At 41.8% G+C, this 27,095-nt stretch overlaps 1 protein-coding gene across 3 annotated transcripts in view; it reads right to left on the minus strand.

Annotated features, from left to right (window-relative positions):
• ZNF41 (zinc finger protein 41) overlaps positions 1-27,095 on the minus strand; it is a 55,457-nt gene that overhangs the window by 15,519 nt on the left and 12,843 nt on the right. For all 3 annotated transcript variants that reach the window (XM_070606455.1, XM_070606457.1, XM_070606456.1), the window contains exon 2: positions 12,102-12,348. In XM_070606455.1, coding sequence (XP_070462556.1) covers positions 12,102-12,173 — 72 coding nt within the window. In that variant the 5' untranslated portion in view covers positions 12,174-12,348. The remainder of the gene's footprint in view (positions 1-12,101; positions 12,349-27,095) is intronic.

Below are 27,095 nucleotides of genomic sequence, written 5' to 3' on the forward strand. Positions count from 1 at the left end.
GCTCTATTTAAGTTCTCTAGTTAATGTAGAAACAACATACAATACATTTACAGATTGGTTATGTGCCAGGCAATGGCAATATGGAATTGACTAAAATATAAAACAACTTAAAGACTTGGACACCCAACATAGGAAGACACAAAGGGGGCTAAGAGGCATTTGGAAGAACATACGGGGAGAAAGGCAAAACAATAAAGCCTTTAAAAGATATTAAAGAAAAAAATATAGGCGAATATCTTGATGATCTTGGATAGGGAAAATAATTCTCAAACGGAATGCTAAAAATATTAACTATTAAGAAAAAGATTGATAAGTCTGTCTGCAATAAAGTTTAAAACTTCTGTTCATTTCAAAAACAGCATTATAAGAGAAAAAAGGAAAGCCACAGAATGGAAGATATCTGCAATACACGTTACTGACAAAGGGCTCACATCCAGAGGATGTAAAGTACTCTTACAAATCAATAAGAAGAAAAAGAGACCACCTACTAGAAAAGTGGGCAAAGGATTTGAACAGGCATTTTACAACAGAGGAAATCCAAGGCGTCAATAAACACGTAAGGGCTTACACTCCTTAGAAACCAGAGAACGCAAATTCAAACCACAATGAGATACCACTACACAGCCCCTAGAACATCTTCAATGAAAAAGACTGACAATACAAAGTGTTGAAGAGAACATGGTGCAACGAGAACTCTCATATTGCTGATGGCGGTGTATGTGGGTACCACCATGTTGGAAAGCATTTTTGCTTTAACTGGTGATGTTGAAGCATGCATGCACCAGGACACAGTGCTTCCATTCATGGAAAGGCGTCCAACTGGAATATGTGCACATGTGTAACAGGAGGCATGTTCAAGAATATTTATAGCAGCATTATTCAAAATGTGTGTAAGAGTTCATGATAAAATAATTAAAAATAAATAGTAATTTTTTAAAAAATCAGTGTTCAACATAACAGTATCTACTATCTTTGTGGAAAATATTAAGGATTTTTTTTAGTTGCTTTATTTGCATAATCTCTAAGCATATGCCCCACCCACCTACCCACCCACAAACTAATCAAGACTAGTTTTCTGGCGAGGGAGATCTGGGGAGCCGGGGAGAGAACCGTGTGAATGTATTCCCTATTCAAAAACTTAAGTTAAAAATTACCAATGGGACCAAAATGGAATAGACATAGTTCTTATTTTTCCTGCTAAGTATAGCTAAAACCCCTGGATATTATATATAAAACAAAGAGAAGACAACGCTGTCAGCTGGAGAGAAGGAGGCGAACTGGCTAGGGACCTCGGAACCTGAAGAAGGAGAGAGCAGTGATTTCCCTAAGCTTTCCTTTTGCCCCATATATCTTAGACCGGGTGCTGGAGAAGCTGGCAACCCAGAATGCCAACTGGTGCAAGCAAAAACAGCCCCAAGAAAGCCTGCTCTTTCTAGCCAAAGTACCAGGAAAGGGGCGACGTAGCAAGAGAGAAAATTTTAAATTACTGCCCTACTTAAGCCAAGCATGGCAGAAAAAACTGTAGCCCTCACCGCTGTTCCCATCAGCAGAGGCTGAGGGGTGGGCCTAGATTTTCATCCCTGCCTGGGGGGAATGAGGCCCCTCCCCTCCAGTGTCAGTTTAAGCTATGTGGGGATCTTGGACTTCCACCCCCACCCAGTCAGGAGGCACCCTTCTGCCTCCCCACCAGCGTGGTGCCAGAGGCAGTCTGGTGGGGAGCCTGAAGTTCCACCCTGACCCAGCAGCCACAAGGTGCTCATCCCCCTCTGGGGTGTCAAAGGAGGCCAAGCAGGGAGCCTGAAATTCCGCCTCCACCTGGCAGTAAGGAGGAGAGTCTCCTTTCTAGTAGAACAGTGTTGGAGGAGGCCTGCTAAACACAAGATTTAAATAACATCCAGAGTCTCATAGTTCCCCAAATATCCAGCACATAATTGAAAATGAGGCATCATGCAAAGAAGCAGGAAAATCTCAACTGGAAGGAGAAAAGACAATCCACAAACACCAACACCAAGATGACAGTGATGTTGGGAGTATCTGACAAGAATTTTAAAGCAGCCACCATAAAAATGCTTCAATATATTTAAAAGAAATGCAAAAACAGAAAGTCTCAGCAAAGAAATAGAAGATCTAAAGAAGAACCAGATGGAAATTTTAGAACTGAAAAGTACAATAACCCAAATTTTAAAACTCAATGGATGGGGTCAACCCCAGAATAGAGAGGACAGAGGAAAGAATCAGAGAACTTGACGATAGAAAAGTAGAAATGATCCAGTTTGAACAACAGAAAGAAAATTGAAAAAAAAAATGAGCAGAGACTCAGGGACCTGTGAGACTATAACATTCGTGTTATAGAGACTATAACTCTGGCATTCGTGTCACCAGAGTCCCAGAAGGAGAGACGAAAGTGTGGGACTGAAAAAGTATTTGAAGAAATTATGGCTGGAAATTTCTCAAATTTGGCAGAAAAGATCAACCTAGAGATACAAGAAGCTGAGCAGACCTCAAAAGGACAAACCAAAGAAATCTACACCAAGGCACATTATAATCAAACTTGAGAAAACTAAAGACAAAGAAAAAAAATCTCGAAATTAGCAAGAGAGAAACGACACCTTACCTATAGGAGAAAAACAAAGTGACAGTGGATTTCTCATCAGAAATCATGGGGAAGAGAAGGAAGTGGCACGACATTTTTCAAGTGCTGAAAGAAAAGAACTATCAACCCTGAATTCCATATATGGCAAAATTATCCTTAAGAAATGAAGTGGTCTGGCCAATAAATACATGAAAAGATGCCTGACATTGTTAATTATCAGGGAAATGCAAATCAAAGTGAAGTATCTACAATGAGATACTACCTCACACCCACTAGGATGGCTAGAATCAAAAAGTCAGATAATAACAAGTGTTGGTGAGGACGTGGAGAAACTGGAAACTGTCATACAGTACTGGTGGGAATGTAAAATAGTGCGGCTGCTTTGGAAAACAACCTGGCAGTTCCTTAAATAATTAAACATGCAGTTACCATTTGACCCAGCAATTCCACTCCTGGATGTATGTATAATCAAGATCAATGAAAAGATATGTCCACAGAAAAACGTGTACACAAACGTTTATAGCAGCATTACTCATAATAGCCCAAAGGTGGCAACAACCCAAATGCACATCAGCTGACCAATGGATAAACAAAATGTAATATGTCTGCACAATGGAATATTATTCAGCCATAAAAAGAAATGAAATACTGATGCAAGCCACAACATGGCTATCTATCTGCCTATCTATGTACCTGGCTACCTGTCATACGGACTGGTGACTTCCTACTTTATTCAGTGGGTTATAATATATTACTATCATTATTTATTTTGCTACTCAAATTGTCCCAGATTTAGCTGGAGGGAGCTCCTTGAAAACATTATGCTGAGTGAAAAAAGGCAAACACAAAGACCACATATGGTGATTCCATTCATGTGAAGTGTCCAGACAGTGTGTTAGTGGTTGCTTCCAGTTGGGGGGGGGCAGGGCGGTGGGGAGGGGGGATGTGGTGCTTAAAGGGTGTGGGGTTTCTTTCTGGGGTGATGAAAATGTTCTAAAATTGACTGTGGTGATGGTTGCACATATCCATAAATATACAAAAAACTATTGAATTGTACACTTTAAATGGGTAAATTGTATGGTGTGTGAATTCTATCTCAATAAAGCTGTTATTAAGAAAGAAGAAATGAAGGGGCAATCAAGCTATTCTCAGATGAAGGAAAACTGAAAAACTTTGTTGCCAGCAGGCCTATCCTAAAAGAATGACTAAAGGAAGTTCTCTAGACAGAAAGGAGATGATAAAAGAAGGAATCTTGGAACATCGGGAAAGAAGAAAAAATGGAAAGAGCAAAAATATAGGTAAATACAATAGACTCTCTTTCTCCTCCTGAGTTTTCTATGTTATGTTTGAAGGTCAAAGCAAGACATATAACATCGTCTGATGTGGCTCTCCATGTACTGGGCTCTAGTGTGCGGGATGTAACCACTGGGGGAAGCTGGGTAAAGGGAGACATGAGACCCCTCTGTACCATCTTTGCAACTGCCTGTAAATCTATAGTTATTTCAAAATAAAAAGTTTTAACAACCTACAACATTATCCTCAGAAAGACTGGAGTAGTGGACAAACCAAAAAAGGATGCTATTAAAAAGGAGCATTCACTTCTTCCCTATCTGCAGCCTACATACCTACCTACCTATCATACGGACCGGTGACTTCCTACTTTATTCAGTGGGTAACAATCTGTTACTATCGTTATTTATTTTGCTACTCAAATTGTTCCGGATTTGGCCAGAGGGAGCTCCTTCAAGGTGGCTCCTGTGTCCTTTTTTTTCCCTTTTTTAAAGATTGGCACCTGAGCTAACATCTGTTGCCAATCTTCTTTTTTTTTTTCTTCTTCTCCCCAAAGCCCCCCAGTACATAGTTGTATATTCTAGTTGTGGGTCCTTCTAGCTGTGGCATTTGGGACGCCGCCTCAGTGTGGCTTGATGAGCGGTGCCACGTCCGCACCCAGGATCTGAACCAGCAAAACCCTGGGCCGCCAAAGCAGAGGGCATGAACTTAACCACTCAGCCACGGGGCCAGCCCCTCCTGTGTCCTTTTGACATGTCCCCATCTTGTGAGCACTTTGTTCCTTTCCAGGATCACTTCATACTTTCTCTGTTCTAACCCTGGAGTCAGTCATTTCTCCAAGAAGCTCTAGTTCCCATTAGTGACAAATGGCAAATCAAGGTGTGCTCATTGTGCCTGGCATGTCATAGTCCTTTCAGCATTAGAGCGAGGAATGTTTTTCCTTACAGTAAAATGCCAACTCATAAATGTAGAAGAAGTGACGGAATTAGAGAAACAGCACAGCAATTAATTGTTACAGGCAAGAGTCGTCACTGGATGCCAAAATCAGTGGACAAGGGCATGAGAAATAGGATATCCACATAGTCTCAAAGTGTCTCCCCACAAAATAGTTATTAATTACAAAGGGAAAGATAGTAATTTTACAGTACCTGACAGATAACATCTTAGCCAGGTGATCAAAGTTAATATTATCAATAAAGGACAAATTGATATTGAATGCCTACTGACCCTGAGAAGAACAGAGCATCATTTCTGTGATGTCCCTGACAAAAATGAATGACCTGAATCTAATGCTTAATTAGATTGCCTCATAGGAAGCAAGAAACAAACCCAAACTGAGGGAGAGTCTTCCAAGTGGTCTGTGCCATGAAAGTCAAGGAAAGGCTAAGGAACAGTTTCTCCAGATTAAAGACTAAAGGGACGTGACAACTACACGCAACACAGGAACCTGGATTGGATCCTGGATCAGCAGAAATGCTATAAAGGATATTATTGTGACAACTGGGGGAACTGCATATTACATATTGTATATTAGGTAACTAAATAATAAACATTGTATATTAGATAACTAAATAAATAACATTGTATATTAGATAGTACTATAGCAATGTGAAATTTCTTATTTTGAAAATTGTAGTGTAGTTATGTAAGAGAATGTCCTTGTTCTTAAGAAATACATATCGGGGGGGCTGGCCCCGTGGCCGAGTGGTTAAGTTCGCGTGCTCCGCTGCAGGCAGCCCAGTGTTTCGTCGGTGCAAAACCTGGGCGCACACATGGCACTGCTCATCAAACCATGCTGAGGCAGCGTCCCACATGTCACAACTAGAAGGACCCACAACAAAGAATATACAACTATGTACCAGGGGGCTTTGGGGAGAAAAAGGAAAAAAAAATAAAATCCTTAAAAAAAAAAAAAAAAGAAATACACATCGGGGCAGGCCCGGTGGCGCAGTGGTTAAGTTCACACCTTCCGCTTCGCTGGCCCGGGGTTCGCCGGTTTGGATCCCGGGTGTGGACATGGCACGGCTTGGCAAGTCATGCTGTGGTAGGTGTCCCACATATAATAAAAAGTAGAGGAAGATGGGCATGGATGTTAGCTCAGTGCCAGTCTTCCTCAGCAAAAAGAGGAGGATTGGCAGCAGATGTTAGCTCAGGGCTAATCTTCCTCAAAAAAAAAAAAAAAAAAAAGAAATACACATCGAAGTATTTAAGAGTAAAGGAGAATTACGTCTGCAAATTACTCTCAAATGGTTCAGAAAATAAAGTTTTAAATATATCTGTGTGTATACACATACACACACATACATACATACATAAATTGAGAAAAGAATGAGAGCAAATCTGGCAAAATGTTAACAATTGGTGATTTTGGATGAAGGGCATATGTAGTTCTTTGCACTATTCTTTTAACTTCTCTTTAATTTTGAAATTATTTCAAAAGAATCAAAAGTTTCAAAAGAAGCAAAGTTTTCAAACTCTTCGTAGAAAATATAGGTGAATATTCGTTTAGGCCTTGGGATGGGTGAGGATTTCCTAAACAAGACAGAAAATGCACTAAGCATCAAAGAAAAGAACTGAGGATTCGACTGTGAGGCAATGAGGAACCTTTCTTCATCAAAAGGCCCTTTGGCCTCTGGGGGCCCTGGCCGTCCCCCGCGTCCAGGGTTGCAGAGGAAGCCAGGAACTCACAGTACCGGCTCCACCCCCAGCAGCCCCCGGGCAGATCTGCCAGCACTGGGCCACGTCCTGGCACTTCACCCTCCAGCTCTCTTGAGCACAGCCCCGAGGGTTGCTGAGAGCAGGACCTCCACCTGTGCCCCTGGCAACACACCTGACCTGTCCCCCCTCACCACCCAAGGGTGTCATCCAGGGAGAGCCCTGGGGTCAGACTCGAGGGAAGCTCTCATTCTGTCTGCCCATCCTCCTGCCTCTCTTGCTGGTTACCCCAGGACAGAACAGCAGGGGGCGGGGGAGGAGTGGCTATTTACAGAAGAATGAAAATATTCTGACATTGTTAAACATTTTAACAAGTGCTGCTGCTACCTGTTAGCTGGCAGCCCAAGCTGGTGGGCAAAAGACCACCCTCTCTGTCTCTCCCTCCCTGGGAGTCACTAAGGCCACATTCACGACCATGCCAGGCTTTATGAGCATTAACAGATACAAAGTACACTGCCCACGCATGCCCCTTTTTGATCCCTTTCCCCAACAAAATGGAGGCTTTCTGGCACCTGGCCGCCTGGCCGCCTGGCTGGGTGGGCATCTGTGCGGTGCTGGAGGGGACTTTGGAGCTAGAGATTTAGGTACAAAGTTGCTAACACGGACCCCCCCCCCCCCCCAGATTCCGGCCTCACCCGCCACAAACGAAAAGGTTTGATTTCTGGGCCATTTCTGCCCCGGAGGATGGCATGTCCCCTACTACCACCGGGGCCCCTACAAGGACCTCCTCATCCTAAGTGATGATCCCCACTCCAGCTCCTCACAGCTCTCCAGCGAACACACAGCGACATCTCCCGTCAGGGTCATCTCAGTCCCAGCACATTATGAGCTCTCACCCTCGGGCGTGCTGGGCGGCCCATTCTGTCCCTGGCCATCTGCTGTGTGGTACTCTGCAGTGGCCTTGGGGCTCAGTGATCCCACTTCAGAGTTGCTCTCACTCCTGCCCCAGCACATCTGCTTCACCTCCTGTGATCTGATCTTGCCCTTGCACACCCTAGGCTGGCTGAAAGCGTGCAGCGAGTGCTTGGCTCACTGTGCCCTCACCCGGGGCCAGATCCCCAGCCTGTCTGCATGGCCCCCCTCGACTGGGTGTGCCCTGGTCTCTCCTGCTCCCTCTGGCTGCTCCCTATCCCTCTGTCTGTCCCTGTTCCCTCCGACTGTGCCCCTGCGCTCCTCCCGCTGGCTTTCCCTGCCTACCCTGCCCTCTCCTGTCTCCTGGCTTCTTCCTGCTCCCTCTGCTGGTCCTTGTTCCCTCTACATGGTCCCCATCTGACTCTTCCTGGTCCCTCTCTGTTTACTGTTCCCTCTAAACATTTCTTGTTCCTTCTGAGTGTTCCCTGGTCTCTTTCTGATGGCCCTGTTATTGTTTCCTCTGATTGTCCCTGGGTCCCTCGAACTGTTCCATGCCTCCTGTTTCTTCTTCCCTGACTGATCTCTGGTGCTCCTGTCGTGTGTTCCTTTCAACAGTTGTCCCTCTAGCTGATCCTTAGTCTGGGGCACCGTTCTTCTGATGGTGCCCTCGTCCACCTGGCTGTTCCTTGGTCCTGTTGAGCCTTTCTCGTTCCTTCTAGTTGACACAGACTGACTGCCCTTTGAGTCCTCTGGCTGCTCTCTGGTCCCAATTCTTCCCTGCCCCTTGGGCAGTCCTGGCACGCATTTCTAATACGCTCTCAGCTGAGGCTCCTGTGTCTGGTCCACGGACCACACTTTGTGGAGCGCTGGTCTACCTGGCTCCTAGCCTAGGCTCTTGACCACCAAAGCAGACTACTTCTGTGGGCTCTCTGCCACAGCTGGATCCTGTACTTTCACTTTTCCATCACTTACATCATGTCTATTGGCGGGTTCCACTGGTTGCTTCCTGGGCAGGGTGACCAACCGTCCCAGTTTGCCCAGGACTTTTCCTGTTTTAGTCCCACAGCCCAGGAAACCCATGTCCCCCTATCCCAGGGAACTCTGGCTGTTCCCAGCCTCTCCCTGGCTTCTGCAACTGTCTCTTAACCCCAGTGCCCGCTGCACGGGGCCTTTGGCTGCTAACTAGCTTCAGGAATGGATACCCTGGCTCTTCTCTAGTCCCTCTGGCTGCTCCCTGCTCAGTCAGGCTGCTATCCAACACCAGACACACTTTTAATGCCCACTTGGCTGTTCCCTAGTTCTCTGGTTAGTCCCTGGGACCTCTAGTGGACACCTAGTGTCCAGCACAGCTTTGCTCTTCCCTGACTTCAGCGACTGTTCCTGTTCCATGTGGCCCTGGTGCCCTCGGCTACTCCTCAGCCCCGGAGGCCCTCCTCTGTCTCTCCAGCTGGGCTGTGGGTCCGTCCCTTCCCTGCCCCGCTAAGTCCTCCACAGCCTCAGCAGCTGGGCCCCGCCTCCTCTGGCTGTTGCCGGCTCTCAGGCTCATCTTTCCCATTTCTCCCCTTTTCTTGTTTCCCGGGACCTCTGCCTTTCCCCATCCCCTCAGATTCTCCTCCAAACCCTAGTGCCTCGTGAAGTTGCTTGTCCTGCACAACACCAAACCTTTTTGCTTTTTCCGTTTTGGCCGTCTTCTGTTTCCTTATCCTTCTGGATGGTCCCTGTTCCCTCTAGCTGCTCTCTGACTCCTCTATCTCCTGGTCCCGCCTCTTATTTCGAGGTCCCTCTGGTTGTGTTCCAACTCTCTGGCTCTTCCTCGCTCCCCACTCTGACCACTTCTCCAGCCCTGACCACTGTTTCTTGGTCTCTCTGCTGCTCCCTGGCCACTGGCTTGTATTTCCCGTTTCCTCTATTTGTTCCACTGTGCTCCCCACCTGTCCCCTGGGTCCCTTGGCTGTCCTTCATTTCCACTAAGTGCACCATAGCCCCGCCAGCTGTTCCCTGTGACTATTCCCTGTCCCTCTTTCTCTTATTGACCCCTCTGCCTGTTTTCCAGCTTTAGTCACTATTTCCTGGTCCACCTGGCTGCTCCCCACTCCTGGGGACATTTTTATTGGTTCTTTGGTACCTCTGCCCATTCCCTGCTCCTTGACATTTAACGAAAAACCAAGAATGTAACCAATAAATAAATGAATAAATAAAATTCACCAGGGTCTTAGCCATTTCCATCTCTTCTTGCAAGTAGGCAGAGATTTATGGTTGGGAAGGAAGACTTGAGTGCAGAAATGTGCCTTGAAGCGCCCAGAATCATTCATCTAGAAATTCCCACATAGTGGCCAGGCAAGAGGTCATGTGCAAAACGACTGAGGAGGACCACATTGCCGTGGCCCCAACCTGTGGGTCTGTGACTGATATGATGGAGCAGAGTCTAGACCAAGGGCAATTTTCCAGAGTGAAAGTGCACTGCTGTTAGGCAGCAATTCATTAACCATTCAATGCCCCTAGACCGTTGACTCAAAATAGAATTTCAGTGACTTGGGCCAAAGGATTTAGGTGTAGGAATTCCACCACAGCAGTTGTTTGTTTTCTTTTAAGATTGGCACCTGAGCGAACATCTGTTGCCAATCTTTTTTTTTCTTTTTCTTCTTCTTCTCGCCAAAGCCCCAGGACATAGTTGTATATTTCAGTTGTAGGTCCTTCTAGTTCTTCTATGTGGGACACCACCTCAGCATGGCCTGATGGGTGGTGCTAGGTCCACACCCAGGATCTGAACTGGTGAAACCCTGGGCTGCCGAAGTGGAGCACACAAACTTAACCACTCAGCCATGGGGCCGGTCCCTCACCAGAGCAGTTTTAATCACAACATAAAACTTGAAACCCCCTAAATGTACATATAATGGATTGGTCAAATAAATTATAGTTCATCAACAGGATACAATGCTATGCATCATGTGTGTATGAAGAAAAATATTTATTGCCTAGAAAATTATGTTAAATTGCCAAATTAAAAAGGAGACAACTGAGCCAGCCCTGATGGCCTAGCGGTTAAAGTTCAGTGCACTCTGCTTTCTCAGCCCAGATTTGGTTCCTGGGCATGGAATCATACCACTTGTCTGTCAGTAGCCATGCTGTGGTGATGGCCCACATAGAAGAACCTACAACTATACACAACTATGTACTGGGGCTTTGGGGGGCAAAAACGGAAGAAAAAGGAGGAAGATTGGCAACAGATGTTAGCTTAGAGCAAATCTTCCCCTGAAAAAGAAAAAAAGAAAAAAACCAAATACTGTGATTCCATTTTTAAACTTGAGCTAGATAATATATATATGTATGATATGTACATACACTCATAGCCCCACATACGTGCATGCACGCACATTCAAAGGAAGGAAATATAGCTAAATGTTAACAATGGTTAACTTTGGGTACTGCTGGAATTACAAGTAATGCTTTAGTCTCTTCTATTTGCTTATCTGCATTTTCTAAAATTTTATTGTGAAATAACGAAATTATGAAATAATAAAAATCAAAATAATTTTGGGGCTGGCTCTGTGGCCGAGTGGTTAAGTTCGTGCGCTCTGCTGCAGGCGGCCCAGTGTTTCGTCGGTTCGGATCCTGGGCGTGGACATGGCACTGCTCATCAAACCACGCTGAGGCAGCGTCCCACATGCCACAACTAGAAGGACCCACAACGAAGAATACACAACTATGTGCTGGGGGACTTTGGGGAGAAAAAGGAAAAAAATAAAATCTTTAAAAAAAATCAAAATAATTTTTAAAAGTGTAATATTATGTTAATGACCACATGGCCCTGAGTCCTTGTGACAATCAGCCTGTCGCCAGAGGTGACAGCATCCACAGGAAGGTCAGAAGGAGGGAGCTGTCGAGCAGGGTCTGGCTCTCTCATCGTCTTCCTCTGTTTACAGAATCTCGAGGGGAATTTTCAGTGGGAAACTTGGTCTTGGCTGTAGTGTGGTGAGGGTGGGGGACACACTCAGAAGACCTGGTTCCACTCCACTGCTGTCACTCACGATCTGGGTGGCGGGGCAAGTCTTGTCCCTTCTCAGGCCATTTTATTCATCTTCGAAAGGAGGAGGAAGAATTAGAAGGGCCCTAGAGACTGTGGTCACTCTACTACCCTGCCATCCTCTCAGTTCCAGAGAAAAGGATTCTTCTGCCCTAGACCAAGACAGAGGAGGAGTCAGCGAACCCCCAGAGAGCAGGGGAAAGGAGGTCTGCTGAGGATCGGCTGAGCGTCTGCAAAGAGCCAATGGAGAGTGCAGGGTCTGTGCTGGGAGTCAGTGGGCAGCATCTCTCTGGTTAGGGCCGGTGGCCGCTCCCACCTCAACTGCACCCACAAACACCCTGCAGGGAGCTGCATTCCCCTCCCCCAGGTGTGGGGCTGACCCTCCCATCCCACCTTTCCTCCATCAGCTGCATCACATTTTCCACTGAAACACACAGGGCTCTGGATGTGGGACATCAGCCACATGGTGCTCACTCAGCAGGAGGATGGTGATTTGTCTCAGGGGCAGCCTGTCTGGAATATGTTGCTCTCTGTGAGCCACCTGCCCTGCCCTGAGGCCTTGGTGACAGGTCTGGGTCATCTCCTCACTGAATGAGCTCCTGCCCCCAGAGACCTCTCCCTTCTCACCTTACACAAGCTGCCATGTTTCTCTGCAGCCAGGGCTGAGGACCACTGGGGAGAGCTCCGGTTAGCTGGCATGTTCCCACCGGGCCTCAGCCCTCCGGCTCTCTTGTTGACAACTCCGCTCTTCCCAGAAGCTTGAAGCCAGGCGGGCACCTGTGGACTCAGCCAGAGCTGCTGGGGCCAGAAGGAAGATCCTGCAGCCTTCACTATGGGGTCTGGCCCAGGGACTCCGCAGAGGCACCAAGAAACCCTGGAAAGACAGTGTCCACATGGTCAGTCACTCCACATTCACTCCACGAACATTTCCTGGGAGCACCAAGGGCTGGCTCTCCGTGCTGGATACTACAGAAGAGAAAAGTTCAGTAAAACCAACACCGAGTATTAGCATAGAATATGGGAAAAGCTCATGAGATTTGGTGTAAAATGAACGAGGGTTAGAATAGCTCTTCTACATTCTAGCTGGAATCTGGGGAAGTCACTTTCGTCTGAGTTTCCTCATCTTAAGATTGAGGATGAAAATACCCACCTCCTAGGATTGTTAAGAGTTAAATGAAGTGATGCTTCTAAAGCACTCACTTGCACTTGGCACCTGGAGCACATGCCATTAATATTAAATCTTGCCAGTATTACATGGTGCAAGGCATATTTTATTAGGGGCTCATTTAATTTTCACACTCATCTTGTGAACCAGGTATTACTATTATTATTATTCCCATTTGCCATCAGATAGTGCTGTTCAGAAATACTAGGAAATTTTCCCCAAGATCCCCAGATTAGGGGGGAGGACAGAGATTCAAACTCAGGTATGCCTGGCTCCAAAGTGCATTTTTGTAACTATTGTGCCATATGGTGTTCTATTTATGGCAGAGTCACAATAAACATTATTTCTGTTTCTTGCTGCCTTCAAAGTGCTCTGGTTGAGGGGTGACCTTGTCACATGTGCATAAACCAATCTTCTGTATAATTCAGTGTACATTCTGGACAACTTATACAGTCCGCTCTCTTCTGCCAAAGATGAAAAAGTAAACTCATCTGCCCCTCCCCTCAATTCCATCTGGGCCCTTGAAAACCAGCATGTCTGCACAGGCTTCGAAATCACTAACCAACACTACTTGACAAAAACTGTGTCCCAAATGGTGCTGTCAACTGGTTTCCATAGGCTCCTCAAATAATCACCACACACCCTCAAAAGAAAACCAGCCATTGGTCTGCTCAATGCCCCTGGTGGGCCAAACCTGCCCTCCTATAGGACCACATAACTCACAGCCCATATATAGAATCAGTGACTCCCAATAATAGACCTTCTGGTCCATCACATCCCAACTCACACAGTCCTGCCATTATGGATGTCCACAGGTACCAATCAATGACTCCTATAAGACCCCCAAAACTGACTCCCAGAGACTTGTGATCCCAGGTTTGCAATTGATCATTCACCACCTCAGTGTCCCAATCAATAACTCTCACGACCAATCAGTGACTTCAGATACTTACATCTCCAATTCTTACAAAACCTCAAGAATTTCTACAGAGGTCCCAATCACTTATCCACAGACGTCTCCAATTATTTTCCTCTAAGGATCCCCCAAGACTGTCACTCACTGCTCCAATATGAATGACATCTATAGGCCCTGGGTTATCTAATCCTATTGGACCCTAACTGACTGATCCTCCCCCACAGAAACTGCCCCAATCCTTGACTCCCAGAGGAACCCAATCAATCCCAAATCTGGTTTCTCATTTAATTTAAAGGATAATAAGAAAACCTAAAACACTTCCAGGCAGAAACAACGTGTTCTTTACAATGGAAGGAGTCACAATGGCACTAGACTTCTTATTTGCAACAGTGGGAGCCATATTAGAAGAAAACATCTACAAACTATTGAGAGAAAGTGACTGAGATCCGAGAATTTTAAACCCAAGCTGGGGCTCAACCCTATTCTTCTTTCAGAGCAAAAGAGACAATTTTAGACATAAAAGCATTTATAGCATAAATACGCCAATATTCCTATCTCGAGGGAATACTCAAGAGAACAGTCTAAACAATTCTACACTGAATAGTTATGGAAACCTCAAAATGAGAGGAAAGCAGTTTTGAGAAATGATCTTTGCAAGTGATATATAGTTATATTTGAATAAAGAAAAATAATGCAATTGGGCGCTTGGAAAAAATAATATTATTATTATTACTAAGTGGAAAATTGAAAATACTCTGGGAAAATCTACTGAGTGAAATGAGGAGAAGGCAAATATAGCATCTCTATTACTAGAGCTGATATTATTTGGATTCAGCAATTGAGAAAATACAGGCAATCATATTTGTAAAATGGTGAAGGCAACTACTAGCAGAAATTGATAAAAATAATCAAGGGGCTGGCCTGGTGGCATAGTGGTTAAGTTCACACGCTCTGCTTCAGCAGCCCAGGGTTCATGGGTTGGGATCCCGGGCATGGACCTATACACTGCTAATCAAGCCATGCTGTGGGGGCATCCCATATACAAAATAGAGGAAGATTGGCACAGATGTTAGCTCAGCATCAATCTTCCTCACCAAAAAAAGAGAAACGTTAAAAGAAATCCTTCAGGCAAAGTAAAAATTATATAAATCAAAAGCTTGGATCTGTATAAAGAAGGGAAGAGTGTTAGAGAAGGAATAAATGAAGTAAAATAAAATATTTTAAAAAATAATCAAAATCCTGAACTATCAGCATTCCAAGGTAATAAGAACCTAGAAGGGAATTAAGAGAAATGTGACCAAATCAGCAAAAATAAGAAAAGATAAAGTAAAGAGATATTAACCAAGGAAAATAAATAGTAAACATAAAATAATAGGAGGCATGAAATTAAATATATTATAATTCAACTAAGTTGAATGAGCTGAATTCTGCTATAAAAGATAAAGACTATAGGATTGGGTCAAAAAACAAACTATAGTCGTCACACATCCAAAAAAAAAAGAGACAAAGATGTGAAATGAAGCATTGGACAGAAACATGTCATGTTATTTATCATTCTTTCCATTATGGTCAGCACTCATTAAGACTTAAGGAAATCTTTGCCTACTTCAGGGTCATAAAGATGTTTAACGATTTTTTCTAAAAGTTTTATTGTTTTATCTTTCACATTTAGATCTACAGTCTTCCTGGGAAGGATTGGTGTGTGGCATGTGTTAGGGTCAAGATTCATTTCTTCCATATGGATATCAAGATAAGCCAGCATCACTTATGGAAAAGATTACCCCTTCTCCACTGCTCTGCCGTGTCACCTCATGACCATATGTGTGGGGGTTCATTCTTGAACTCTCTATTTCCATTGATCTATTTGTCTATTCTTGGACTAGTACTACACTGTCTTAATTAATGTGCCTCATATTAAGTTTTGATATCTTGTAGAGTAAAAGATTATTAATTTGGACTACATTAAAATTAAGGACTTCTGGAGCTGCCCTGATGGCTTAGTGGTTAAAGTTTGGTGCTCACCACTTAGGGTGCCCGGGTTCATTTCTGGGTTGTGGAACCACACCACTCATCTTTCAGTAGCCATGCTGTGGTGGCATCCCACATAGAAGAACTAGAAGGACTTACAACTAGGACATACAGCTATGTACTGGGGTTTTGGGGAGGAAAAAGAAAAAGAGGAAGATTGGCAACAGATGTTAGCTTAGGATGAATCCTCCCCTGAAAAAAGAAAAATTAAGGACTTCTGTTTATCAGAAGACAAAATTGAGTGTAAAGGCCATCCCACAGCGGGAGAAATTAAGTGCAGCACCTGTATCTGACAAACAATTCATCTCTCGAATATCTCAAGAATTCCTAGAAATCAATAAGAGCAATAGAAAAAAAGCAAAAGGAACAGGCACTTCTCAAAGATATACAAATGGCAAATAAGCACAGGAAAGGATGCTCAACTTCATTAGTTAGCAAGGAACTATAATTAAACTATAATAAGATATTCTTCTGTAACACCAGAAACGGCTAAAATGAAAAAGGAGAAAATAACCAAGAGCTGGTGGGGATGTGAAACAACTGAAACTCATAAATTGTTTGTTAGGAGCATAAAATAGTACAAACGCTTTGGAAGGCTGTTTGAGAGTATCTATTACAGCTGAACATAGGCAATATCCTATGACCCAGCTATTCCACTCGTAGGTCTATACCCAAGAAAAATGCAGACAGAGGTTTACCGAAAGACAGAAACGATAATGTTCATAGTGGCTTTATTCAAAACTGGAAATTATGAAAATGCCCATCAACATTACAATAGATAAACAAGTTGTGCTATATTATACAAGGATATAGTATACAGCAAAGAGAGTGAACAAAGTACTACACACAGCATGCACGAATCTCATCTCACGAACATTATGTTGGCCAAAGAAGCCAGACCGAAAGGTCTATAAGTGAATACTGTATGGTTACATTTATATAGATTTCAAAAACATGTATAACTATGCTATTAAAAGTCAGGATATCGGTACCCCCTGGGAGGAGGTTAGTGATTGGAAAGGAACAGAAAGGGGGCTTCTTGAGGGCTAATAGTGGTCTATTTCTTGATCTAGGTGGTGGTTGTACAGGTTTGCTCAGTCTGTTAAAAAAAATCATCAAGCTGAACATGCATAATGTGTGTACTTTTCTGTATTAGGTTGTAATTCAATAAAGATTTTTTTAAATATACAATACACAAGGCAAATGCAAGAAAATGGAAGCACGTATGGAAACACAATTATTGAGGTGGAAATTAAGGTCCAAAGTGCTCAAGAGATTAACAAAAAAGGGGGACCTCTTTTAATAATAAAATATATAATAAATAAAGAAGAACTAACTTGCATAAACCCCTAGGGTCATTCAACATATACAAATAAAATCAGCAGAAATGCACGGAACCACACAAAGTCTTAAAAATCATAATTACAGGAACTTCCTCTTCTGGAGATGGAGGAGATATAATTTTACATATTCTTCCTGCTAAATACAACTAAAAGCTCTGGACATTATATACGAAACATAGGAAGACTCAAAGGTGGAGTGAAGAAGGCAGATTGGCTAGGGACCCTAAGACCCAAAAAATGACGTGGCAGTGAGTTCTCTGGGTATTTTAGCCTCATATATCCCAGACTTGGTGCTGGAGAAGCCAGCAACCCAGAAATACCAATAGACGCAGACAAAAACCGCCCCAAGAAAAGTCTGCTCTCTCTAGCCAAAAGACTAGGAAAGGGGCAATCTAGCAAGACAGAAAGCTTTTAGACAATGATGGACCTACTCCAGCTAAACACCACAGAAAATACTGCAGCCCCACCCGTATGAATGGCAGCCAAGGCCAAGTGGAGAGCCTAGACTTCCACCTTTGTCAGACTGTAAGAAGGTGGCCCCCAGCCTCCTGCCTCCTGTTGGGGAGGTGTCAGAGAAAGCCCAGTAGGGTGTTGGATCTTTCTTCCTTGCTGGGCACTAACAACTGCCTCCTCCTCCCCCATCCCTCAGTGACAGTGGAGACCACGTGACAAGTCTGGGCTTCCAGAGATAACAAAGTGCCCTTCCTGCTCCCTGATAGGGTGATGTCAGAGGAGGCCTACTGGAGCTCTCACCAACGCTCGGCAGTAAGGCATCTCTGCCAACAGTGTCAACGGACATCACATGGGAAGCAGTGATGAGGTGCCACTCCCCCTCCCAGCCAGGGTGGTACCAGCAGAGGCCTAGTAGGGAGCCTGACCTCCCACCACCACTAAGCAATAACAAGAAGCCCCCCACAAAAAGAGGCCAACTGGAAACCTGGAGTTCCATCCCTACTGGCAGTAATGAGACAACTTCTCCCTTCACCAAATGGAGCTCTGTCAAAGGAGGCTTCTTAAACCATGAGGATTAAAAAAGTTCCAGAGCTTCATAATATAATACCCAAAATGTCCTGAACATAAGAAAAAGTCAGGCATCATACCAAGAACAAGGAAAATCTCAACTTGAAATGAGAAAAGACAATGAACAAATGCCAACATTGAGATAACACAGATGTTGGAATTATCTGACAAGGATTTTGGAGCAGCCTCATAAAAATGCTTCATTGAGCAATTATGAAAAACAGTTAACACAAATGAGACAACAGAACATCTCAGCAAAGAAACAGTGGATGTAAAGAACCAACTTTAGAAATTTTAGAACTGAAAAATATAGTAACTGAAACAAAAAGGTCTATGGATGGGCTCAACAACAGAATGGAGAGAACAAAAGAAAAAATCAGTGTACTGGGTATCTATTCAAAGAACTTGAAATCAGCAATTCCAAAAGTACCATGCACCCCTATGTTCATTGCAGCATTATTTACAATAGCCAAGACGTAGAAGTAACCTAAGTGCCCATCACCTGATGATTGGATAAAGAAGATATGGTATATATACACAATGGAATACTACTCAGCCATAAAAAAGGATAAAATCATTCCATTTGCAATAACATGGATGGACCTTGAGGGTATTATGTTAAGTGAAATAAGCCAGATAGAGAAAAACAATCTCTGTATGACTCTACTCATATGTGGAAGTTAAACATGTAGACAAAGAGAACAGACTAGTGGCTTCCAGGGGAAAGGGGGATGGGGGTGGGCACAAAGGGTGAAGGGGTGCACCTACAACAGGACTGACAGACAATAATGTACAACTGAAATTTCACAAGGTTGTAAACTATCATAATCTTAACAAAAAGTAAAAAAAGAAAAAGAAAACATCAGGGTACTTGAAGACAGAATAGAAATAAACACATGTGAACAACAACAGAGAGAGAAAATTAACCTAAAAAAAACGAACAGAGCCTGGGGGACATGTGAGACTATAACAAAAGACTTGACATTTCGAGTCCTTAGTGTCCCAGAGGAGAGAAGAGTGTGGGGCTGAAAAAAGTATTTGAAGAAATAATGGTTGAAAATATCACAAATTTGGCAAAAGACATCAACCTAGAGATTCAACAAGCTGAATGAAACTCAAAGAGGATAAAACAACAACAACAATCCATGCCAAGACACATCATGGTCAAACTTCTGAAAACTAAAGACAAAGAAAAAAATCTTGAGGGGTTGGCCTAGTGGCCTAGTGGTTAAGTTTGCACACTCTGTGCTTTGGTGGCCCGGGGTTCACTAGTTCGGATCCTGGGCATGGACCTACACACCACTCATCAAGCCATGCTGTGGTGGCATCCCTCATGGAAGATCTAGAAGGACTTACAACTAGGATATACAACTATGTACTGGGGCTTTGGGGAGAAAAGAAAAAAAGAGGAAGATTGGCAACGGATGTTAGCTCAGGGACAATCTTCCTCACTGAAAATGCAATTAAAAATTTTTCTTAAATTTTGAAAGCAGCTGGAGAGAAATATATAAAATACATAAAAGAAAAACAATTTGAATGACAGCAAATTTCTCATCAGAAACCAGAAGGAAGTGGTAGATTTTCCAAGTGCTGAAAGAAAAGAACTGTCAGCCCAGAATCCTGTATCCATAGAAAATATCCTTCAGGAAGGAAGGGGATGTCAAGACATTCTCAGATAAAGGAAAATGAAGAAAATTTGTTGCCAGCAGATCTACCATAAAAGAATGGCTAAAGGAAGTTCTCTAAACAGAAGGGAGATGATAAAAGGAGGAATCTTGGAACATCAGTAAGGAAGAAAGAACAAGAAAAAAGCAAAAATACAGGTAAATATAATATATTTTCCTTCTCCTAACTTTTCTAAATTATGTTTGACACTTGAAGCAAAAATTATTACACCATCTAATGTGGTGCTCAGTGTATGTAAAGGAAATATTTAAGACAACCATATCATAAATAGGGGATGATAAAGAGACATAAGGTAGGTAAGGTTCCCATACTTCCCTGCAAGTGGTAAAATGATACCAGTAGACTTTGATAGGTTATGTGTATATTACACGATGCATAGAACATCCAATAAGAAAAAAACTATATAAAGAGATCTCCTTGAAAACACTATAGATAAATCAAAAAGAATTCTTTAAAATGTTCAAATACCCCAAGAGGGGCAGGAAAAAGAAAGGAGAAAAACAAAAATAGAACAAACACAAAACACAAAATATGACAGACTTAAACCTTAACACATAAATAATTAGATTATGTGTAACTATACCAATTGTAAGACAGATTACAGAGACAGAGATTGGCAGATTACATTTAAAAAATCATGACCCGACTACACACTATGTACAAGAAATTTACTTCAAATATAATGATATATGTAGGTTGAAAGTAAAAGGATAGAAAAGATATCTCATGCAAACATTAATTAAAAAGGGAAGCAGAGGGGCTGGCCCCGTGGCCAAGTGGTTAAGTTCATGCGCTCCGCTGAAGGCGGCCCAGCGTTTCGTCAGTTCGAATCCTGGGCGCGGACATGGCACTGCTCATCAAACCACGCTGAGGCAGCGTCCCACACACCACAACTAGACGGACCCACAACGAAGAATATACAACTATGTACTGGGGGGCTTTGGGGAGAAAAAGGAAAAAATAAAATCTTAAAAAAAAAGGGGGAAGCCGGAGTGGATTTATTAATACTGGATAGAGTAGACTTCAGTATAAACCAAATTACCAGGGACAGACAGGACATTACCTAATGATAAAAGGGTCAATCCACCAAGAAGATATAGCAATCCTAAATGTATACACGCTATGAAACAGAATTGCAAAATATGTGAAGAAAAATTTGACAGAACTAAAAGGAGAAAGAGACAAATTCACAATTATAGCTGGAGACTTCAATACCCCTCCTTCAACAACCGATAGAACAACTAGACAGAAAATCAGCAAGGTTACAAAAGAACTCAAGGATACCATCAACCAACAGGATCTAAGTGACATTTATAGAACGCTCCACCCAACAATAGCAGAACACACATTTTTCTCAAGCGCCTAAGGAACATATACCATATAGACCATATCCTAGACCATATAACAAACCTCAACACATGTCAAAGAATTGAAATCATACATAGTATGTTTTCTGACCACAATGGGATCAAGCTAGTAATCAATAACAAAAAGGTAACAGGAAAATCCTCAAACACTTTTAAACTAAACAAAACATTTCTAAATAATCCAAGGATGAAAGAAGTCTCAAGGGAAATTTAAAAAATACACTGAACTGAATGAAAATGAAAATACACCATACCAAAATTTGTGGGATACAGCTATGTTGGGAAAGGCAGTCTCATACATGTAGTCTTTCAACTCCCACTTGGCCACATAAGTTTGGGCCTTGGGCCTGGAACACTTCCTTACCAAGAAATAAAGAGCCCACAGAGCCTGTGTTGGGCTTATGGCCCTGTGTGGGACTATCTTTCCCTATTTCAGACTCAGTGTGTGCTATTTTGTTCTGCTGAAGCCTGTACATGAATGGCCCTCAGGCACACCCAAGCTTTCACTATTTCAGACTCAATGGGGGAGGGGTCGAGGCCCTTCCACTGCAGCATGAGAGGAGTGTGAGTAGTATGTTAGTTTAATTTGTATTTCCTTGTTAACTAATGGAGTTGAGCATCTTTTCCTTTGCTTACTTGCCATGTAGCTGCTGAGGGGTGAGGGACCACCCTCGCTACCCATGAGGGACCAATGCACAGTACTGATGCTGATCTTGCTCTGTCTCTTCTCTATGTGAGTAAAGTGTTGTTCCAGTGCTTGACTGTGTTATGTTTCCCTTGGCAACTCTGATACCAAGATGCAGTGGGCAGAAGTGTTTGGAGTCCTCCCCTGGGATTGATAACTGGTGTACAATGCTCTGCTCCACAAGCTAAAGCAGTGCTGTGAGGAAAATTTATAGCAATAAATGTTTACATTTGAAAAGAGAAAAAGTCTCATATCAATAATCTAAACTCTTATCTCAAGAAACTAGAAAAGAAGAACAAAATAAACTCAAAGCCAGCAGAAGAAAGGAAATAATAAATGTAGGAGCAGAAATCAATGAAACTGAAAACACAACAATTTAAAAACCCAAAGAAACAAATGGCTGGCTCCCCAAAATGAACAATAAAATAAACAAACATCTAGTAAGATGGACAAAGTAAAAATCAGAGAATACACAAATGATTAATATCAGGAATGAAACAGGGGCTATCACAACAGACCCTGCAGACATCAAAAGGATAATAAAGGAATACAATGAACAACTCTACACACATAAATGTGACAATTTAGATAAAATGGACCAGTTCCTCAAAAAGTACAAACTATCAGAACTCTTCTACTATGAAATAGTTCAGTTCAGTTAAATAGCCTCATAACTACTAAGAAATTGAATTTGCAATTTAAAAAACAACACCCAAAATAGAAATCTCTAGGCCCAAGTGGTTTCACTGGAGATTTCCACAAACTTTTCAAGAAGAGCCAACACCAATCTCACACTATCTCTTCCAGAAAATAGAAGATGGAATTCTTCCTAACTCATCCCATAAAGCCTGATACCAAAACTAAACAAAGAGTATAAAAAATACATTATTGGGGCTGGCCTGGTGGTGTAGTGGTTAAGTTTGCATGCTCTGCTTCCGCAGCCTGGGGTTTGCCAGTTCAGATCCCAGGCGTGGACCCATGTACCACTTATCAAGCCATGCTGTGGTAGGTGTCCCGCATATAAAATAGAGGAAGATGGTCATGGATGTTAGCTCAGGGCCAGTCTTCCTCAGCAAAAAGAGGAGGACTGGTGGCAGATATTAGTTCTGGGCTAATCTTCCTCAAAAAAACCCCCAAAACATTATTGATGTGTAATGTTTTCCCGCTGGGTTTATATGTGGTTTACATAGCAAAATTTGCACATTTTGTCATCACTTGTATTTGAAAATAGGATATTTCTTGACAAATTATCCCATTATCTCACCAAAAAAAGAGTACAAAACAAAGAAAACTATAGACCAATATCCTTCATGAACATAGATGCAAAAATTCTTAACAAAATATTAGCAAATATAATTCAGCAATATATATAAAAAGAATTATACACCATGACCAAATGGAGCTTATTCCAAGAATGCAAAACTAGTTCAGTATTTGAAAATCAGTGAATGTCTTATACCATATTAACAGGCTAAAGAAGAAAAATCACATGATCCTATCAATTGATGCAGAAAAAGGTTTCGACAAAATTCAACACCCATTCACGATAAAAACTCTCAGAAAACTTGGAATAAGGGGAAACTTTGTCAACTTGATAAAATTCTACAAAAAAACTGCAAATAACATCATACTTAATATGATGGGGAGAATGTTTGCCCATAAGATCAGGAACAAGGCAAGGATGTCGACTATCACCACTCTTATTCAACATAGTAATGAAAGTTCTAGCCAGTGCAATGAGGCAAGACAACAAAATAAAAGGCATACAAATTGAAAAGGAAGAAATCAAACTGTCCGTATTTGCAGATGACATGATGATCTACACAGAAAATCCCTAGGAACCTACACAAAAACTTCTAGAAGTAATAAGTGACTTCGGCAAGGTTACAGGATACAAGAACAACACACAAAAATCAGTTGTATTTTTACATACTACAAACGAACATGACGAAATAAATTAAAAATATAATACTTTATATCACTCAGAAAATGAAATGTTTAGGTGTAAATGTAATGAAACACGTTCAGGACTTGTATGTTGTAAGCTACAAAATGTTGATGAAAGAAATCAATGAAGATCTAAATAAATGGAAAGAGATACTGTGTTTATGGCTTGGTAGCCTCAACAGAGTAGAAATATCAGTTCTCCACAAGTGGTATACAGACTTAATATAATTTCTATCAAAATCTCAGCAAGAATTCTTTGTAGATATAGGCAAAATCATTCTAAAATTCATGTGGAAAGACAAAGGAACTAGAATAGATAAAACAATTCCGACAAAGAATAAAGTGGGAGGAATCAGTCTACTTGATTTCAAGACTTTTTATTTACCTTCAGGAATCAGGACAATGTGGTAATGATGAAGGGATAGACACATAGATCAGCGGAACAGAATAGAGGATCCAGAAATAGCCCCACACAAGTACAGCCAACTAATTGTTTTTACAAAGGTGCAAAGACACTTCAATGGTTGAAGGATAGTCTGTTCAATAAATGGTGCTGGAGTAATCGGATATTCAGAAGCAAAAAACAAAATGAATCTCAAGCTAAATGTCATATGTTATTAAAAATTAACCCCAAATGGATCATAGATTTATTTATTTTTAATTTTTTTTAAAGATTTTATTTTTTTCCCCTTTTTCTCCCCAAAGCCCCCCAGTACATAGTTGTATATTCTTCATTGTGGGTCCTTCTAGTTGTGGCATGTGGAACGCTGCCTCAGCGTGGCTTGATGAGCAGTGCTGTGTCCATGCCCAGGATTTGAACCAACAAAACACTGGGCCGCCTGCAGCGGAGCGCGCGAACTTAACCACTCAGCCACGGGGCCAGCTCCCCAGATCATAGATTTAAATATAAAACTATAAAACTGAAGACAACAGAGAAGAAAATCATCAGGACTTAGAGCTTAGCGAAGAGTTCTTAGATATAACACCAAAAACATGATTTATAAAAGTAAAAATAGATCAGTTTGACTTTATCAAAATTAAAAACTGTAGCTCTGCAAAAGATACTGCTAAGAGGATAAAATGACAAGCTAGAGACTGGGAGAAAATATTTGCAAACCCCTTATCTGACAAAAGACTTGTATCTATAACATATAAAGAACTCTCAAAACTCAACATTGAAGAAACAAACAATCCAATTAGAAAAATGAGCAAAAGACATGAAGAGACATTTCACCAAAGATGATACACGGAGGGCAAATAAGCACATGGGAATATGTTCACCATCCATAGACAAGCACATTCTAAAATTTATATAGAAAGGCATGGCCCCTAGAATGGCTAAATCAGTTTTGACAAAGAAGAATAAAGTGGGAGAATCACTCTAATAGATATGAAATCTTACTGCGTAGATACCAGTAATCAAGACTGAGGTTTTGGCAGAGGGATAGACACATACATCAATGGAACAGAATAGAGGATCCAGAAATAGCCTGAAAAAAACCATAGGATGGAAAGGATGAAGATGCTAAAAAGACACGCTACTGACTGGGAAAAATATTTACAAACAACATATCTGACAAAAGACTAGTATCTAGAATATATAGAGAACTCTCAAAACTCAACAGTAAAAAAGTCCAAACAATTCAATTTAGAAAATAGGCAAAATATACAAAGAGGATAAACAGATGGCAAATAAGCACACGAAAGTGTGTTCAATATTATTAGCCATCAGGGAAATGCAAATAAAAACCACAATGAGCTCTCATTACAAATCTACCAAAATGGCTAAAATAAAAAATAGCGACAACACAAAATGTTGGTGAGGGTGCAGAAAAACTGGATCTCTCCTACACTGCCAGGAAGATTCACCCTGAGCTACCATCTGTGCCAATCTTCCTCTATTTTCTATGTGGGTAGCTGCCTCAGCATGGCCGACAAGGAGTGGTGTAGGGTCCACCCTCGGGAACAAACCTGGGCCACCAAAGCAGAGCACGCCAAATTTAACCACTAGGCCTTGGGGCTGACCCCTATATAACATTTTTGAAATGCAAAACTTTAGAAACGGAGGACAGATTAGTGGTTTCCAAGGGTTAGTAGGGGCAGGAAGGAAATGGGTGTGGTTATAAAAGGGCAATACCAGGGATCCTTGTGATGTTGGAATTGCTCAGTATTTTGACTATGTTGGTGGATACACAGAGCTACACAGGTGATACAATTGTATAAAACTTACACAGGAAATCTGAATAAGATGAATGAATTGTATCAAGGTCAAAATTCTGGTTGGCATGTTATACTTTAATTTTGTAAAATGTTACCATTGGAGGAAACTGGGCAAAGTGCACAGGGGTCACTTTGTATTATTTTTTACAACCAAATGTGACTCTATAATTATCTCAATATATATTTCAATTTAAAAAATCAAAAAAATGTTCAATGTCACTAGCCATTAGGGAAATGCAAATTCAGACAATGATGACATAATCATTATACACCTATTAGAACAGCTAAAACTTAAAAAAAAATGGTGACAATATCAAAATCTAGAGAAGACGCACAGAAACTGGATTTCTCGTATGTTGCCAGTGGGAATGTAAAGTGGCACAGCCACTCTGGAAAAGAGTTTGGCAGTTTCTTTAAAAATGAAACAAATCCCTAGATGACTCAGCAATTTCACTTCCGGGCATTCATTCCAGAGAAATGAAATGGTATATGTACAAGAAACCTGTAGAGGATTGTTCATAGCAGCTCTATTTGTAATAGCCCCAAACCAGAGACAACCCAAATGTCCCTCAGTATGCGAACAGTTCAACAAACTGTACTACATCTATAATATGGAATACTACTCAGCGAGAAAAAGAAACGAACTAGTGTGACTCGCAACTATCTGCATAGTTTTCAAGGACATTATGCTGAGTGAAAAAAACAATTTCAAAAGGTCACATACTGTGTGGTTGCATTCATATAACATTCTCGAAATGACAAAATTATGGAGGTGAAAAATAGATTACTGGTTACCAGAGGTTAGGAATGATGGTGCGTGTAAAGACTGCAAAGGGGTAATATTTCTGTATCTTGATTGTGGTAGTCATTATGCAAATCTGCACACACGACAAAATGGCAAAGAATTATACACATGCATTGTACCAACGTCAAATTTTTATATCACATTACGATTTTATAAAATGTAACTATTGGGGGAACTGGGTGAAGGGTGCATGGGACCTCTCTGTACCATGTTTGCAACTTCCTATGAATCTATAATTATTGCAAAATAAAAAGTTTTTAAAAGTTATGATTATGGTGGGAGATTTTATTTTACCTCTTCTATAATATAACGGGTCAAGTAGACCAAAAAGACAAGTAAGGAGGATTTGAAAAATATCATCAATAAGCTAGATTTAAGCTATCTAACTTTATTGTGTCCAGTGAACATACTCTTCTCTTAGACTCATGGCACAGTTAAA

This window comes from Equus przewalskii, chromosome X, assembly GCF_037783145.1.
Source record: "Equus przewalskii isolate Varuska chromosome X, EquPr2, whole genome shotgun sequence".
NCBI lineage: Eukaryota > Metazoa > Chordata > Mammalia > Perissodactyla > Equidae > Equus > Equus przewalskii.